The sequence below is a fragment of the Dunckerocampus dactyliophorus genome, chromosome 17 (genome assembly GCF_027744805.1).
Source record: "Dunckerocampus dactyliophorus isolate RoL2022-P2 chromosome 17, RoL_Ddac_1.1, whole genome shotgun sequence".
Classification (NCBI taxonomy): domain Eukaryota; kingdom Metazoa; phylum Chordata; class Actinopteri; order Syngnathiformes; family Syngnathidae; genus Dunckerocampus; species Dunckerocampus dactyliophorus.
In genome coordinates, this window is record NC_072835.1 from 18,920,654 (window position 1) to 18,938,034 (window position 17,381).

Here is a 17,381-nt window from a genome sequence, read left to right on the forward strand (position 1 = left end):
GTGGTCTCATTGAACGCAACCCCTCATTGCTCATAAGTGTGATTGAAATGTACTAGTTAGGCATTTTCAGACATGTGGTATGTTTCAGCTTGATTTAAATTTGCAGTTAATACATACAAATATATGTAATTGTGTCCTGTCATTTACCTGTGTGTTCATAAAATACAGTCAAAATGGGAATATTTCACACATATTTGCAAATGGTGATTAAATCATGATCATTCCACAGCCCTAATAATACAAGAGAGAAAAATCCAAACAAGTTTATTTACAAACACAATATTATACAGAGGCATTCAAAGTTAAGAAGCACTGTTATATTACCTTCATTTATTACAGACTGGTCCCATTGTTTCTCCTTCTTGAAATTTTTGACAACAAGAAATGGTGCATGGGGCCAACATTTGGCGGTGCTCAGCTATTTTCATTTCGATGCAAATTATACATTACTTTGTGGAAAAGTAAGAGCTGAAACATGACAATAAGGTTTTGAAAAGAAACAATTAGGCTTAATTGCACGACACATTTGAGAATGCAACCTGAATGTTCACAGTCAAGCAAAGGTGAATTAACACTGGCAGTGAACTCTAGCACCTCACAAAGCTGCAGCAACTGCTACCATCAGAGTATCTATACTAAGCCGCCAGCCAGCTGCAGCCACTGACGACAATCCCGTGAAGAAGAAAAGGTTTTTGTGAGTGTAAACTTAATTCAGTGATCACTGAAGCAGGCACACACAAAGCTAGGAACACATCATGCAGAACGGCATGTGATTATGGAGTTTTACGAGAAGTAGAAGCTGGGAGTGGACTCTTAAAGAGGCGCCTCCGATTTGTTATTTTTTTCGATTATAGATGAGGTTTGCATATCAGATTGAGGGAGTGGCTATCATAAGGCAGCATGGCGTAAGACTTGATAAGCCAAACAATAAATAAATAGTAAAGGAATCCCTTTGTGCCTCTTTTCACTCGCCAGAGGACATTTTCAAACAGGAGTAAGGCCACTGGAAACAGGCCAGTTTATCCGTTTAAAATGTTCAAATAGATTACAAAAGTAGACAATTGGTTGCTGCTTTTTATACATTTTTGAAATATGACAAGTTTCAGGCTTTGTTTGACACAAACATCGAAAGCTGCCACGCCCGCAGAGTCGAGCGAGTAGAAAAGAACCTATCTGTACCGCAGAGCCACTAGAAAACGTTACGAAAACATCACCACTATCAGGAAGACCACGTGTCACACATGAAAAACAAGCCTCTTGTGGTCAGAGAGCCGACCAGAGGGGTTTGGATCGGTTAAAAGGAGAAAAGAACGTCACATCGAGAAATGCTGTCAGTCAAAGGGGGAAAACTCCATCGTGTGGTCAAATTTGTGAGAGGTGTGTACAACAAGAAGTGACAGATGAGCGATCACGTGCACGGCCCCGTGTGTACGTTCACAATACCGCGGGCGTGCATGTGAATGAAGTTGAAAATTTCGTGCGGCATGGCGTGGAAGCCCGGTCGCGGCTTGACGTTGTCGTAGTAATGGTGAGTGATGAAGATGCCCGACGGATTCATGGGGAAGGCCCAGAAGCCGTAGAGGTGCACTTCCTCGCACATCTCCAGGGCGGCGGTGACGAGCATGAGGCCGCTGCTGAGCCGCTTGGCCCGCACGCCCTGCACCGCCCAGAAGCGCTGCACGTTGAGCAGGTACTGCGGGTGGAAGAAGAACACGCCCCTCTGCGAGTCAAAGTCGTCCAGCATGTACTTGACCCGGAACGACACATCCGTGTTGCGCGTGTTGTAGAAGGCGGGAAGGACCACCGAGGAGTTCTCGTAGTTCTGGAGGACGTCGTAAAAGGGCCGTCGCCATTTCTCAAGCTTCTGAAATCTGATTTGCGCATGAAGTGAAAAAGACAAACAGCTGAATCGGAAAAGTCATAGGTGGTGAGATTGGATTTCAAGAAGATTTACAGTACCTTTCTGTAATAATGCTGGGATTTACTGTCACCAGATCCGTTTTAGTGCCGACATCAGCCGAGTATTTCTCGCTGATGGGCGGTATGTTGCATCTAAGAGAAAAAATGAAAAGATCACTCAAAATTAGACACTATTCTGGACACAAACTCCAAAATGAAGACCACTATATACTGAAAACATTTAGGTTTGACATAAAAAAATGAATATGAGACCAGGTAAGCTTTTACTTCCAGGTATTTACATCTGGACTGGATGCACAACTGAGAAGATAGCACCTTTTGTTTGAACCCACCCGTTTTCATGTGAGCAAAAGTATTGGAACATGTGACAAGTGTGTTTTGTTGCCCAGGTGTGTCCTATTACATTGCTTATTCAATCAATAAATAGCACTGAATGTCTGCACTCAAGGTTTTGCCTGTGTGAACTGCATTTAGAGATGAAAACAACATGACAACCGGAGAGCTCGCTACAGGCGTCCCTCGTTTATCGAGGTTAATTGGTTCCAGACCTGACTGCAAGAAGTGAATTTCCGCAAATTAGGTTTCTTTATTTATGAAGGGAATATTTCCGTAGTTAGAGCAGAAAAAAAAATCTAGATATAGTTTTTAGCGTAGAGCCCTCTAGACATGAAATAACACTCCTATAGTGACTTTTACACTTGTATTACCCAATATAATTGACATAAAAATAGAAAATAAGTCACGCTTTGACATAAATAAGACATTACATAGACTGTGTTAGCATTGACAGCATACTTCCTGACACTTAGTGGCCAGTGTAGTAGAATACTACTGCAATGGCGCAGAGAACACATATGCAGTGGGCATTCACACAGGAGCTGCTGTCAGCCACAACTCACACTGGCTCACTCTATTCAATCAACCGCTCTCCTATAGTCGCTGAGTGGATGGTCTACAAAAGCAATTAACTGCTGTCGCAGTGGCTGTATTTGAAGTATCATGTTTGGTCAGTATCCAGCAGCTTCATCTACATCTATATGTGCTTTAAAATCTTCGTTGCACTTTTTAAAATTTTATCAAGAAGGTATAGCTTAGCAGTTTCCCTGATGGAACAGCTTGGACCAATAAACTTCAGCCGCGAAAGGAGCTAACAATAGCTGAATATGAGAGCTGACAAATGGGCTGACAGCAGGAGCCGGCAAAATGCCAGTCGTCAGCTTGAAATGAAAAGCTTGCCATTCTTTCAAGGACTGAAAACTTTTAATTGGAAAAATGTGTTATCTTTGCAAACTGTGTGCCATACATTGAAAGATAAAGCTTGGCAGTCAGTTGTGCCGTTCTCTTGGAATGGACAGATAAGGTAATTTTCACAAATCCTTTTTTCTATTATGAGGAATGACTGGCAAATTCTATTTTGTTTTTTTAATTTTGCTCTTCAAGCTCTACTAAGCCAGTATTCGAGGACATGTTGTACGCCAAGAGTGTTTTATTTGGGAAAAGAGAGAAGCTTGCAAGATGCAACACGACTCACAAGCATCCAAATCCAAAATACAAGAGCTCAGACTAATGCTCATCAGCATGGGTGCCATCTAGGTTATGACAATTCCAAGCGCCCCCATCACCGTCGTGCGTTCTGGCATCTTTTAGAATGTATGGATCCACGCTATGTTCTGCCATCACGACACTACATTGTTGATTTATTTAAATATGCTTTATAAAATGTGTTATTGTGTTTACTTCAGTTACTTGCTAACAACGTTTTCAGTTCCATAATAACATCGTCAAAGTATCAGATCTGAGGCTGGTTCAAACCAATAATGACCCGGCAACTAGCAGAGACTCTCAGCTGAACTAAATAGTGACACCAATTGCTTAGCAGACTTAGCTGAGCTCACAACAATTAGTAAAAGCGCCAAACAAGAACTAGAAAATACAAAATAAGAGCACCAAACAGGAAATGACACAAAAACAAAAATAGGAATCCAAAATACCTAATGAATGTGAGTACTAAAAAAATATTTTCTTGGTACCTGAACACAAAATCTGCTGAGTCAATTTCCTTTCCACAGTTGGTGTTCTTGATGATACCACCATTTCCGATCACAGCACATTTTTTGTACTGGGACTTGGAATACGGCATATCCTGAAGGAAACAAATACGTATTGTTCATAAAATACTTCTTAAATTAATAAATTGTCTGTGTGATTGTTGATCACAGCAGCCCGTAGCTCACTCACATCTGGGAACATCTTAAAGACCTCAGTGGTGATTGGAAGGATGCCACTGGTGTCCACCTCGTACCGCAGCTTGGTGCCTGCAGGAGTGTTCCTCTTGGTGGTGAACAGGAATGAAGGAGCGTTACAGCAGCGAGACAGCGACATCCTGGACCAAACAAAGAATTAATTTAGCGAACTGTACGTCATCTCCAAATTTACGTGATTTATGGGGGTGTCTGTGCTTTTAGGTAAACAGTTATATGTGAGTACGATGCATGATTTTTTTACATTAGCATGTCGAAAGCCATGGGAAAGCATGGGAGAAAGGATGCTTTCAGATAAAATGAGCGCACCCCTCTTAATCTCCTAGGGAGGTATTCAGGGATTTTAGTTTGATGTAAAAATGTGTGCTTTTTGTATATTATAGGTCAGCCCTATACAACTGGCAACCCACAGGCCAACAACAGCACACAGATGACATCAGACCGACCCACATGTCTATGCTGAACACTACAAAAAAAGTGTGAAAAATCCCATAAAAAATAAAAACATGCATGGATTGGATTATATGAATGATCTTTGACTATTTGCTCCCCTGTTTAATAGACGATCTATGTCAATCATTCCTCTATATTCTTAGAGACAAAGACGTATCTGTCTTTGCACACTGGTTGCTGCTTATTTGTAAGAAATGCTCTTGTTATAAAGATGATCTTTGACTATTGCCTCATCTGTTCGACAAACAATCTGTGTTAGCGGTCACTCCTGAATGTCCGGCCGCTGGCCCTTCCGTTTCTAAAAATGCATCCCCCTGAATATGAATAATCAGACATAAACTTGACTTTTTCCACTGATTTATGATGCATGAGAAATACAACACAACAGATGTTGTAATCATGGTAAGAAGAAAACTAAGCAAGCTCACCCAGAATTAGTAAGTAGTTTGTCTAAAATTCATGAGTTTCATACCAGTGACGTACAGTCAGGGGAGGCAGGTGAGGCAGAGCTTCACCAGTCACTGAATTTGCACATTTTCTGATCAAGCGAGGCTGACTCGAGCGTGCCTGCCTGCCGTCACACTGCACACTGAGTTGGAGCATGGCACCTGCCAGTTTATCATCTTGTCGCCAATGATATAAATGTTGCAGAAACATTTATTATACACTGTGACTTTCTACAGCACATGTAATACCATTAATGTAAGTGTGACATCATTATTCTTGCCAGGGTCAGGCGTGCCTGAGTTGGAAGGTGCTTGTCACTGCCATTTTTCCATAGAGGAAAAGTCTTTTTTTTAGCTAGCAGAAAGTCAAATGCATTCAAGATATTTTATGCTATGCTGAATGAATGAATGAGTTTGACTCACCAGGAGGTGATGAGGCTTTTACACCAAAGTATCAGAACTTTTCCTGGAGAAGTAAAGGCTGCATGTACCGGTACTTCATATACAGATAAAAGGTAAGAATGCAAATAGTTTCTGTATTAATAAAAAAAAATGTAATAAATGGGCCTCAGATGTATTTGAAAACAATTTCAAGACATTTTTTAAAACAAAACTCAATTATTCTCTTTTTCTTATCCCGTATTAACAAAAAAAACCCTCAGAAATAGTCAGTGCCTCACCAGCCATGAATCTCACTGCTTGTCACTGTTTCACACCAACTGCGAGGCAGCAAAACCAACATTTTAAAGCACATGCAGAGGTAGATAAAGCTGCTGGATGCTGGCTACTAATGATACTTCAAAAACAGCTACTGCTACAATTTTGCTTTTGTAATAATTGTAGCATTTACTAGGTACCCCTTGATTTGATGTAAAATAGTACACATGAAGTGTTATTGTGCACTGTGCTGTTCAGGTGGTGCTTACTTGAAGTTGCTGGTCTCCTCCTTGCTCTGCTCCCACTTACACACCTGCAGGTTCCGCCATCTCTCAAACAGATCAGAGGTTTTGACCCTGGCAGACAGGCAGAGAGACTTGTGGAATGAAGAAGGATACCCATGACCATGTATTTTCCGATTATTGTTTCTACAAGGGCAGTAAATTGACAAAAAAAAACAACACAAAACAAGCGTTATAAAGGGTGGGGGCAGAATTAGAGAAGTGAATGTTGATGATCAGACTGCAATGGCTCCGCTGATGCCGGTAAGAACAACGTGGCTTTATCTAGCACGGCTGTAAATAGACTGTCCTTGAAGTGACATTTCCTGGGAGACGACTAAAGTGATTCGCTCTGGGAGGCGACTTTCAGGCAGAGCAGCTGCTGCTCTCTGGCTAACTGCCCTTGGAACAATTTGCTTGACAATAAAGCCTGATTCATAGACCAGGAAGGATGCTACTCCTATTCAACTGCCTCATTATGTAGGAAAATGCATGATGATGTGGCATGTACTTCCTGTTTTTGATGCTTCACAGGGAATGGAAAACGGCCACAAGGCTTGTCCCTTGATCACAGAATTATCATAAAAGTGAAGCGACGGCTAATTATGAGGTCAACACGCGACGAATCGCACAACATTCCGCAAAAAGACTTACATTGTCAAGACTTTGACGTCCATAATTTCCTGCCTGAGCTCTTTGCATGTTGTCGAGTTGTACTCAAACGGGCCCTCATAGTTTCCCAAATACCTGAAGGGATAATACACAATTCACAGTCACCCTCGGGAAAGAGCACTCTGAGAGAAAAATTTATTAGAAATAGAAATGTAAATAGATGGATGAAATAAAATATCAATGGGGGAAGTCAGGATAGGGATATTTTTTTATCTAAATAACAATGAGGTATGCAAATGACATTAGAGGCGATGATACTTGTAGGAGTCACATAGCTTTTGCTGTTTTGTACAACTGACTCTCATTTTTGTAATTGTGCTATTTAATCAAAGGCACTCAAATTGGAGCACATCTGACTGCTTAATTGACCATGTACTGTACGTATGAAAGGAGTATGAGAACATCTCCATTAACAACTGTACACATATATATGTCTTTGGTGGGTAGTGGGGCCACATTTGATGAGAATGGTGTGCTCGTCATATCAGTTCACGCCAATTCACACGTTTCTGTACATGAATGCATCACACAACATCGTATTTAAATGCAGACAGAGTGCAGTCTGAACAAAATATGTGTGAGAGGGTGTGTGTGTGTTTTTGGGTGGAGTTTAAAGGCAAAATACTAGAGTAGGTAAGTGTACTCCTTTAAGACTCCCATCTAAGCGTACTGCTATACAGTAGTTGCAGATTTTTAGTGGCTTTTATAAGAAATGAAGGGAAGTGTTTCCTTGTAATTACCACTCGTGACCACAGATGTCACTGTTGTGCAGGTTTTCGTCTCCCTACTGTGGCTACAAGGTGTGTCAGAAAAGCTCCAGGACAGTTGATGCCGATGTAAGGGACATCGTCCACTGCGAGCTCTTGCCTCGAGCATCCGAAAGTTCCTGTCCGAGAAGAACATCGCCGTGCTGAAGTGATCTCGCTACTCATACTCATTTTTTTTTCTCTTTCACAGGCTAAAGGGGACCCGTTTTGAAGATGTGAATGACAAAGAGATGGATTGTTAAGTGACTCACATGTATTCACTCCTGTGGTTGTGCCTCGTCCTGGCGCCATTCGGCTGTAGCATTTTTGTATCCTTCTTAAAATATTTCGCTCCTGCCTTCCTCCTCCTCCTGGTCCTACTCTTTGAACCGAAGATTCATTTAGCCGGTTAGTTTCTTCTTCTTCTGTTGTTTATTGGCGGTTAGCAAGGAGCTAACACAGTTAGCTGGTTTGCTAGAGACTATTGACCACAACAGGAAACAGCACGGAGGATATCGATTCACAATGGTCTACAGCCAATCAGGGCACATAACACAATGGGCAGGTTTTCCCTTAGCCAATAAGGACCGTTGTGGCTCTATATTTAGCCAGCCATTGTCAACTCCATCCATCCATTTTCTATACAGCTTCTCCTCTTTAGGGTCACGGGGGCATGGAGCCTATCCCAGCTGACTTCGGGCGACAGGCGGGGTACACTCGCAGCGCACATATAGATTCATACCTATGGACAATTTAGAGTCGCCAATTAATCTAAAATGCATGTTTTTGGAATGTGGGAGGAAACCGGAGTACCCGGATAAAACCCACGCACGGAGAGAACATACAAACTCCACACAGAAATGCCCAGGGGAGAATCGAACCCAGGTCTTCCCGATCTACAGACTTGACCATGCCAACATGCTAACCACTAGACCACCGTGGGGCCCTCCATTGTCAACTGTGGGTTCTTAATATCCTCTACAGGCACAGAAACATACTGAGACAGGTGTAGCTGCACACGTTTTCATCGCTCACATGAGTATACAACATCCTCTACTGGTAGCAGTAGTAAATACAATAACAGACACATACAACAGAGCACCGATAGAGCGCTCTAATACACCACAAGGACGCAGAAAATTGCTTTTTCGTTGTTTCGCGTAAAAAATCCGCGAAAGGTGAACCGTGATGTCGCGAGGGAACACTGTATACCTTTTGTGACACCAGTTCTGGAACTTTTCTGACACCTCTTACACAATTTATACTACAAAGTAACCATTTTCTGACCAAATTCACTATGCGATTTACTTGATAGTGAACTAATGAAGACATTTATTCTGTTTTTTTAGGAATTATCTGCCTTTGTTACTAATTGAAAGGAAATCAATGAAAGTTTTTGAAACGAGCACATGATAATGTTTCATTTTAAGGGGATGATACAGTGCCCTCCAGAGGTATTGGAACAGTCAGGGCAATTCCTTTATATTTGCTGTAGATGGAAAACATAGGATTGACATCAAAAGACAAAATTCCTGAATCTCTTTAAAACAGTCTATGTTGTTTTCACTGCTGAATGTAGTCTACACAGGCAAAACCTATCGTACCAAATCTGAAACATTCAGTGCTATTTATTGGATAGGACATACCTGGGCAACAAAACACACCTGTCAGTCACATGTACCAATATGAAAAATGGATGGTTTCAAACAAATGGTACTATCTACTAGGTTGTGCATCTGACCCAAATGTAAATATCTGGAAAATAAACTGCAATGTTACTCTCTGATCTGTTTTTATTCCAAACCCAAATGTTTTCAGTCTGCAGCAAAAATAAAGGAATTGACCTCGCTTTCCCAATGCTTCTGGAAGGCACTGTATGTAATGTACATTTGCAGAACAGATTGTGGATGGATGGGTCTTATAATGTGGCTCTGGTGGCAAATGAGTGTAAAAAGAAGATGGCAGTAAAAGAACACATGGGGCAATACAACAGAGGGATGCACAAAAGGAACAAGATGCAGGAGAATATCGTCCAAATAAACAGTGAAACTGGTTGTCTACATCCACCTCTCCGAGGAGAGACAGTCTTGAATAGAACTGATTTTCTCTGTGGGTGTTTGAACGATGACGGCTAGTGTTCCTGGGATTAACTCAGTGGTATTAAATGTGCAATGCTGGCTCAAGAACCAAACATCTGGAATGTCAGCGAATAAGCATCAGTTTTCACCACAGATGTCTACTGCTCATACCATGTCATTATCGGCATGTTCCTGTCTTGGTGTTAGAAAGAAAGGTTGATTTGAAAAAAAAAAACAAAGGGGAAGGGGAGGGGGGTTAAATCCAGGTCGCAAAAGAGAGACAATGCAGATGTGAAGAAGGGTAGATAGTAGGAGCAGGGAGACGTGTCCACACTATGTACATGGCATACACACAAGAGCTGTGCAGAACACGACACAAGGGTTGAGCAGGACAAGGCACTTGGAGATGGGTGCTAGATGGGACACGATGGGCGGCACGAGAAGAAGCCAGAACATCCACAGGAGACCGACCAGCTTCTGGAGGCGGAATGGGGGTTCAGTGGGGGATTTGGGTCAAGGCGGACTGAATCAGACAACATGCAAGAGAGCAAATCTGGAGTGCAACCACCACTGAAAAATAACATGAGACTTGTATACCCTTCAGACCAATGAAAAAGAAAGAGGCATTCTTGGGTTTCTGTGAATGTACTAAAAATGCCTTCAAACTGGCCTACCTGTGAGAGCGTTTGTTTTTCTTCTTAATATCAGCTAGGCAGGGTGTGACTATTACGGAGATCTGTGAATCTGGCTGAAAATTCTGACGGAAACATCTGTCAACATGCAGACAGGTTAAAAGTTAAATGTGTGATGTGGTCCTGTGACATCACCCCTGCTCCCTTGCTAGACCTGCAGACTTCATAACAGAGAAGGGAAGTCAATGAAAAAGATATATATCAAAATGTTCATCTGAGGAGGCTGGTGGGCGAATGAACGGCCCAGTCCACGCATGCAAGGCTGGGTCGTCACTCGGGATGGCTTTTGAAAACGTGTATATGTGTGGCCCTCTCACTATAGCTCACTCTCTTTCTCTCAGAGGTGTTGTGCAGTCAGTTACGCTGGGAAAAAGGTACCTTTTCCTTCCATTTCTGGCAGGCTTCAGAGATCCGTCATCCGAGAAATTAACGGGACCGGTCCAATTTCCTGTCTCGTCCCCTTTGAGTCGGCTAAACTGTTGCGCACTAGTAAGAAAATGAGTCAGTTTATTTGGGATTTCTTGTCCGTGTCGTGCATAAACAAAACAAAAAAAAAAACAACCAACCAACCAACCCCCCCGCCCACCCTAAGCGTTCACACATAGCATAAACATGGCACACATACACGCGTTATATGGAGACTGAGCAGCTCGTTGCCTCAAGAAAAAGTACAAGCAAAACACATCACAATATCTCGTATGCTCTGAGTGTTATACAACAATCCCAATCCCCCTTCGATATGTGTGTGTGGTAGATGACATCACAAGGGACGAATTCATAAGAGGTGGGGTAAACCACAGGTGGGTCCTTTGTGCTCCAGAAATTTCAGTACCGCTTGATTTCAATTATGTGAGTCAAATCTAATGAATGAATGTGGGCTGAATCATTTTTAATCTGCGACTTTCAACCGGTTCAGCAAGACTATGAGATAGTGTACACTATATCAGTGCTTCCCAGGCTTTATTTTTATTAATAACATCATATATTAGTTATTATCTATATTCTATATTATTTATTTTTTAGATATAAATATAATAATACAAATATACCGTGGTGTGAAAAAGTGTTTGCCCCCTTTAAATTTAAAAACTGCATTTAGCGTTTAGTTGTGTTGTCATTGACTAATATTTGTTTGATGATCTGATACATGTAAGTGTGACAAACATGCAAAAAATAGGAACTGATGAAGGGGGCGAACACTTTTTCACCCCACTGTATATTATTGATAATTGAATTAATACTGCTTGTCACTCTACATTGCAGGCACAGATAAATGAGCACAGATACATTATTTGTAGTACATAAATAATCATTTTTGGACCAATTAAGTGGAACTGAATCACCTGATGATTTGTCACGGCACGTGAAACAATGGTTGGGAATCCCTGCTTCACATCACACAGTCTCCAGGGCTTTTATCGACTGGAATTTTGAGATTAAATTTTGATTAAAAATTGTGTACACTTGTTTTTATTTGCTTTGAGCCTTTGAAACCTCCATGAATAAACCCTTTTTTTTGAACACGCTAGGCTCGAAAGCTGTAAGACTTCAAGAATGCCAGCACTAGATTTAACCACGAAGCCTTCCATTTCGCTTATGTAATTCACTGCTTCAGCGACACTATCAGATACTAGACGTCAGTTAGTCTCCAGAGGTTTCTTGAAGGAAATTAAACACTCTGGAAAGGAGCACGAAAATGTGACATTTTGACCAATGGTATCTTTCTGTTATCTCAACTTGCTCCATGTACTTATGGTAGTTCTTATATAAACCTACTCACTGTCATGAAGGCGGTAGACTCTACTGCACTTTTTGGTATTACACATTTTTCAAAATTCAAATAAATGTAATTATACTAAGCTCCATTTTAGTCACTTAATCAAATTTTACACCAAACCCACATGTGGCAGATGCTTCTGCACATATTCATGAGAAACATGCTCCTGTGAGTGTTCAGTGGGCGTTTGAGCCTATCTATGACGCGTGCATTATTGTTCAAGAGCTCATCATCGAGCCCTCTTTAGTGAGAACATTTCCCTTCGCTGTGCCACTTCAGCATCACAGCCGCAGCAGGGAACAAAGCACAGTTAATCAGTGTAGTACGTCAAAGCAAATCTAGTGACGTACTGTATATTGGGACCAGATCGATAAGAAACTCCTTGTGGCAAACGCTGTTCAATCCCTCGTTACTTCCTCACTGACACACAGATCAATCAAGCATCCTGGATACGAACATTACACGGCCGTTCATCTCCCGCTGACTCGGTTATAAAGACAGTCTGGACAGCAATGTGAGCGCAGACAAACAACAGCCAGTCACAGTTGGCCCGCAGCGCTTATTATGTTTGCAATCCTGGCCTTCAGCAACGTTAATGGGACTTGAGAGCAGGAAGAATACACTTAACAGTACTCTAAGGCTGGTTTATTGACTACTGATGTCTGTTTACAAAATCCTGAGACACTTCCTGTGATGACAAAGCACTCCCGGCATTGCGAAAGTGTTTTGTTGTACTGTTGGATTGACTAAACAATATCTAAACAGAGATTTTAACATTTGCTGAAATGATACAGCTTTCGTAAAACCTTGTATGTTTGTTTTTATAAAAATGTGTGCATACAGTATATATTGTGTCCACACCTGCTATTACATTGCAGAATTTTGTAATGTGAATAATTTTGTTTGTTTCATAGCTTCTTTTTTATACTAGAGTTTAAAAAAGCGGAACAATTTTGAATTGAATACACTAAATGACACGTTTGAAATTGCATTGTATGATTTTCTTCACAAGAAGACGGCTTTTGTGAAGGGAATTGTACACTGCTTAAAGGAAAACTGCACTATAACCATGTAGTAACAGGTACATTCATAATATCATGTAACACTTCATGTATTTTGCCTTACTTTGGTCATTTTAAGCATTACCGGAGCTTCCTTCCTGGGCGCATTGATTTCACATAGCAACATAGAAACGAAGGCTACACCTAGCTTTAACTTTTCCAAATTCAAAAATAAAAACACAGCAGTAGCTCCAATCTGAACGTGCGGTGAAGCTAGTCGCTAGCTGGCTAGTAGGTAGTCTGTGTGGTGTGGTGAGGTGCCACTCCACCTATAATGTAGTTATTGAGCGTAACAATTTTAATAACAATAATAATAACAATGTCACGATAGCTTGGTTAATATGCAGGTCACATTGTTGCCATTGTTGGCGCTTTTTGGAGTTTTTTTTTCAGAAGGCTTTATAGGCGAAATAGGTGTGTCCCATTACGTGCATTATTAGCTGTCTCTTTTTATCTGTTTTTATCTTTACAATGCACAGAAAAGAAAAAGACATAGGTTCATGTCTTACATGAGGATTGCGGATGATGGGCAAAATTTTTTAAAAAGTGTTTTTTTTTTATGGTGAAATGACATAACCTGTTCTACTGTGCATATGACAATAAAACTCTTGAATCTTGAATTTAATGTCTAGCTGTAATTTATTCTACATTTGCTATTTCAAAACAGAATGCATAACATTTTTTTTTTTAGCAAAAGCAGTTGCTTCCACAACAAATTGCTTTCTGACTGATTACTTTGATCATTAGGTGGAATGAAACATCAGCACATAAAACCTCTCTGTTCAACTATAATTTTTTTCTCCATCTGCTATTAATTACAGGTGCATCTCAATGAATTGGAATATCTTTGAACCTTTAACTATTTGAGTAGTTTAAAGGAACAGATGGGCTTTTTTGACACAAAGTTGTATGACATCCCCATCAGCAGTGTAGTACATCAACAGTGACTTAACCCCTCCACTTGGTCCCACGAGAGAAGATACGAGCGTCTTCGTCACATACACAGGAAAGCACAGGTGACACTGGGAGAGTTCCTTTTTGTTGTTCTCTTTTTGACTTTCTGCTCTTGACAGTGCTGCCTGCGGTGGTTGTTGTCTCGTCAACATAACGTTACTGACACCTAGTGACCAGTGTAGAATGCTACATACTTGTATAATCACTACATGTTTGAATGCATCTTCTGAAACCCTTGTATTTGTATTTTTAGGCTTGAAAATGCTTAATTTATTCACAAAAAAACATAAAATAAGCTTAAATAAAGCATGTATACTGTATATTTTTGGTAACACTTTACAATAAGGTGCTCAAAATTACAGTAGTTAATGAGGAACGAACCTGCCTCACCCTGACCCTAACCACTACTCACTAGTTACACATTAGTTCTTCATTAGTTCCTCAGTAACTACCCTAAATTTATGTGACTTAGTCCCTCAGGAACTACTGTACTCATTAGTTCCTCATTAGTTTCTCAGTAACTAGTCTTAATTTATGTGGCTTGGTCATTAGTTCCTCATTAGTTCCTCATTAGTTCCTCAGTAGCTAGTCTAAATGTATGTGCCTTAGTCATTAGTTCCTCAATAGTTGTTCATTAGTTCCTCGGTAACTAGTCTAAATGTATGTGCCTTAGTCATTAGTTCCTCATTAGCTCCTCATGAGTTGTTCATTAGTTCCTCACTAACTAGTCTAAATTTAGGTGCCTTAGTCATGAGTTCCTCGTGAGTTGTTCATTAGATCCTCAGTAACTAGTCTAAATGCATGTGCCTTAGTCATTAGTTCCTCAATAGTTGTTCATTAGTTCAATTCAATTCAAGAGTTTCCTCAGTAACTAGTCAAAATGTATGTGGCTTAGTCATTAGTTCCTCATTAGTTCCTCAGTAACTAGTCTAAATGTATGTGTCTTAGTCATTAGTTCCTCAATAGTTGTTCATTAGTTCCTCACTAAGTAGTCTAAATGTATGTGCTTTAGTCATTAGTTCCTCATTAGTTATTTATTAGTTCCTCTGCAACTACTGTATTTTTTGTGTACATTACTGTATTGTAAAGTGTGACCATATTTTTTTACTAACAATAACTTGGGAAAGTTGTTTCAAACTTGATTATTATAGAACATGATGCCATTGTGTTTCTGCGCTGCCACTTTACACAATTACACAGGAAAAGAAAACACTCCTGCAGATGCCCGTGAGAAGACGAATAGATCTGGATCTCATAACACCATCATCTCAAGGGCCGGATCCAAGGCCATTTTTGAATAAGTCCGTAACTTACTTTGACCTCATGGCCTTTACTGTCACATCATCTTGACAGCCAAGTGGCTGTAGATGATGACTTTGGATCACACACACACACACACACACACAAACAGACAAACACACTAACACTGTTTTTGACAACCCCCACTCGCCCCCAAGTGTGTGCAGACAGACTGTAGCAAAATGGCCGCCGCTGAGCCCATTCTTTTTCACCCACCCGCCCCTCTCCTCCATCCTCCGCTTTTTCTTATGGGCCCAGCGCCACAAGTATCGTGCAGGGAATGTTGCCCGAATTCATGAATCTCACCATTTGAGAGGTTTCGGATGCCATGAATCCATCTTAGACCAGCCTGTGGGGTTGGAGGGGGAGTGGCAGAGGGGAGGGGCTTTAACTGCGGTGGTGGCGAGGGGGGAGGGAGTCTAAGACTGCAGCACATTATGTTTGCCTTGAGTAAACATACATGAGCTTTCATAGATATTAGGGATGTGGTGTTATGGGTTTTAACCCCCTTTTGTTTGGACTCAGGTTTCTAAAAACCCTCACACACGCCGGCTCCTCAACATCTGCTCATCTCATACTGTACGTGTCCAAATTTTAAAAAAGAAGTGTTGTAGAGTAGTAAAGGTGAGAGTTTAAAACGCTAAAAGCAAGGTCCAGGATATTGTGTTTACTGATTATGCAGAGGTGTGGCTCTGCAGTGGCCTGGAAATGATTCATTTTACAGATAACGTGCACAATATTTGACATATTGCTATTTAAAATCATTATTGTTATATATTAAAAGACACTCACAGTGAGATAATGTGTCACTTCCGTAAGATGTAGGCTACCACCAGTCAAGAAGGCTTCAACTCAAGAAGAATAACAAATAAATAAATAAAGGGAAAAAATACATCACCATACACAGCTGGAGCGCGTGTGTATGATATGGATGTGATGCTTTATCATCATCAAAAGAAACCCAATGGAGTTTGTTTTTATGCCACAGGAAGGGGAAGAAGATGGATGGTTAATTGCTATTGTCCTCTCCAGCCATTAAAGCGTGTTTTCCCCCCTGAAGAAGAGATCCATTAAACAGTCATGGTTTAGCTTGCAGAAATATTTTTTGTGGTTTCAGAAACCAACACAAACTCTATGAAACGCATGCTTAAATTGGAAATCACTGCAAATGTGTCCCTAAAATGATTCAAGGGAAACAATACTTACCTCTTAATGTAGTTTTTCCCATAGAGAATCTGTTGCAACAGTGTTACCAGTCCAAATGCGCAAATGAACATGAAACAAAGCGACCTATTGCCTAGGATGTCTTTACCCGACGATGGGTCGGTGTATCCGATTCTGCGGCGCAGCATCCGGGGCTGACGTTGACACCCGGGTTGGTGTCTCTCTCCGCTGCTGCATTCAGGACCGGGAGCGCAGGTGTCTTGGCCCGAAAGGACCGGACATCGTCCATCACCTCCCTAGTGGGATACTTGCATCATCGCAGGGATGTAGATTTGCAATATTACATTTGAGAGAGCTGATAGGAAGATATCTCGGAGGAAGAAAATTCCTGATTATTATGGGATAGGACGCGACGAGGGAGGGGAGATAGATCGTGCAAAATAGCGCAGCAAAAAAAAAAATCCAATTTGTGTCAAATCAACGCCTTATTGTTTCAAATTAGATCAACCAAACGCGGTGTTTCTGGTCTTAAAATGAAGTTACGTCTTATAGAAAACGCACACACACCCTCTGCTTCATCCCCAAACTGAGCAATGCTGCGTGACTGCAATCCTGAAAGGAGGATGCGCTTGTTTCACCCAGGATAGCCACCAGAGGGCGCCCACCCTCAATTCATGTGTTCTTTATATAGCAACTACTCCAAGGTCACAGTCTGCTTTTTCAAGGCTGGTATAAACAAGTAGTAACACCTGGCTTGTTTGTGTCATGAAATTATGTGTGGTATAAGTCACTGCAGTAATGACATTACACGTGTGCCCTTGTGCCTTCCGAAGCCGAGAGCTGTCAAAGTAAACGTCACGGTGGATGCACAATAAAGGCTTCTTGAATCTTGTGTATTGCTTGCACGTTTATCGGTCCCA

At 41.1% G+C, this 17,381-nt stretch overlaps 1 protein-coding gene across 6 annotated transcripts; it reads right to left on the reverse strand.

Annotated features, from left to right (window-relative positions):
- Positions 1 to 61: 61 nt before the first annotated feature.
- Positions 62 to 17,082, reverse strand: st8sia5 (ST8 alpha-N-acetyl-neuraminide alpha-2,8-sialyltransferase 5). Of its 6 annotated transcripts, none has more exons than XM_054757063.1 (9): positions 16,504 to 17,082; positions 10,585 to 10,692; positions 10,189 to 10,284; positions 6,673 to 6,765; positions 6,007 to 6,165; positions 4,159 to 4,303; positions 3,951 to 4,063; positions 1,960 to 2,052; positions 62 to 1,871 (listed from the first exon to the last, which is right to left on the reverse strand). In XM_054757063.1, the coding sequence occupies exons 1-9, from the start codon at positions 16,647 to 16,649 to the stop codon at positions 1,409 to 1,411; spliced, it is 1,416 nt and encodes a 471-aa protein (XP_054613038.1). In that variant the 5' UTR covers positions 16,650 to 17,082; the 3' UTR covers positions 62 to 1,408. The 6 variants fall into 6 exon arrangements, with proteins under 6 accessions (XP_054613038.1, XP_054613039.1, XP_054613040.1 ...); XM_054757064.1 differs by having other exon boundaries at positions 66 to 1,871; positions 6,007 to 6,093; XM_054757065.1 differs by lacking the exon at positions 10,189 to 10,284 and having other exon boundaries at positions 66 to 1,871; positions 16,504 to 17,081.
- Between the last annotated feature and the right edge of the window lie 299 nt (positions 17,083 to 17,381).

Bases quoted from the DNA above. Each gene is read 5' to 3' on its own strand.
- st8sia5 (XM_054757063.1), bottom strand. From the start codon at position 16,649: ATGCTGCGCCGCAGAATCGGATACACCGACCCATCGTCGGGTAAAGAC. The intron at 10,693-16,503 runs GTAAGTATTGTT...TTTTCTTACTAG, and splicing joins GGGAAAAACTACATTAAGAG to TGCGCAACAGTTTAGCCGAC. The intron at 4,064-4,158 runs GTGAGTGAGCTA...TGTTTCCTTCAG, and splicing joins TCTTTAAGATGTTCCCAGAT to GATATGCCGTATTCCAAGTC.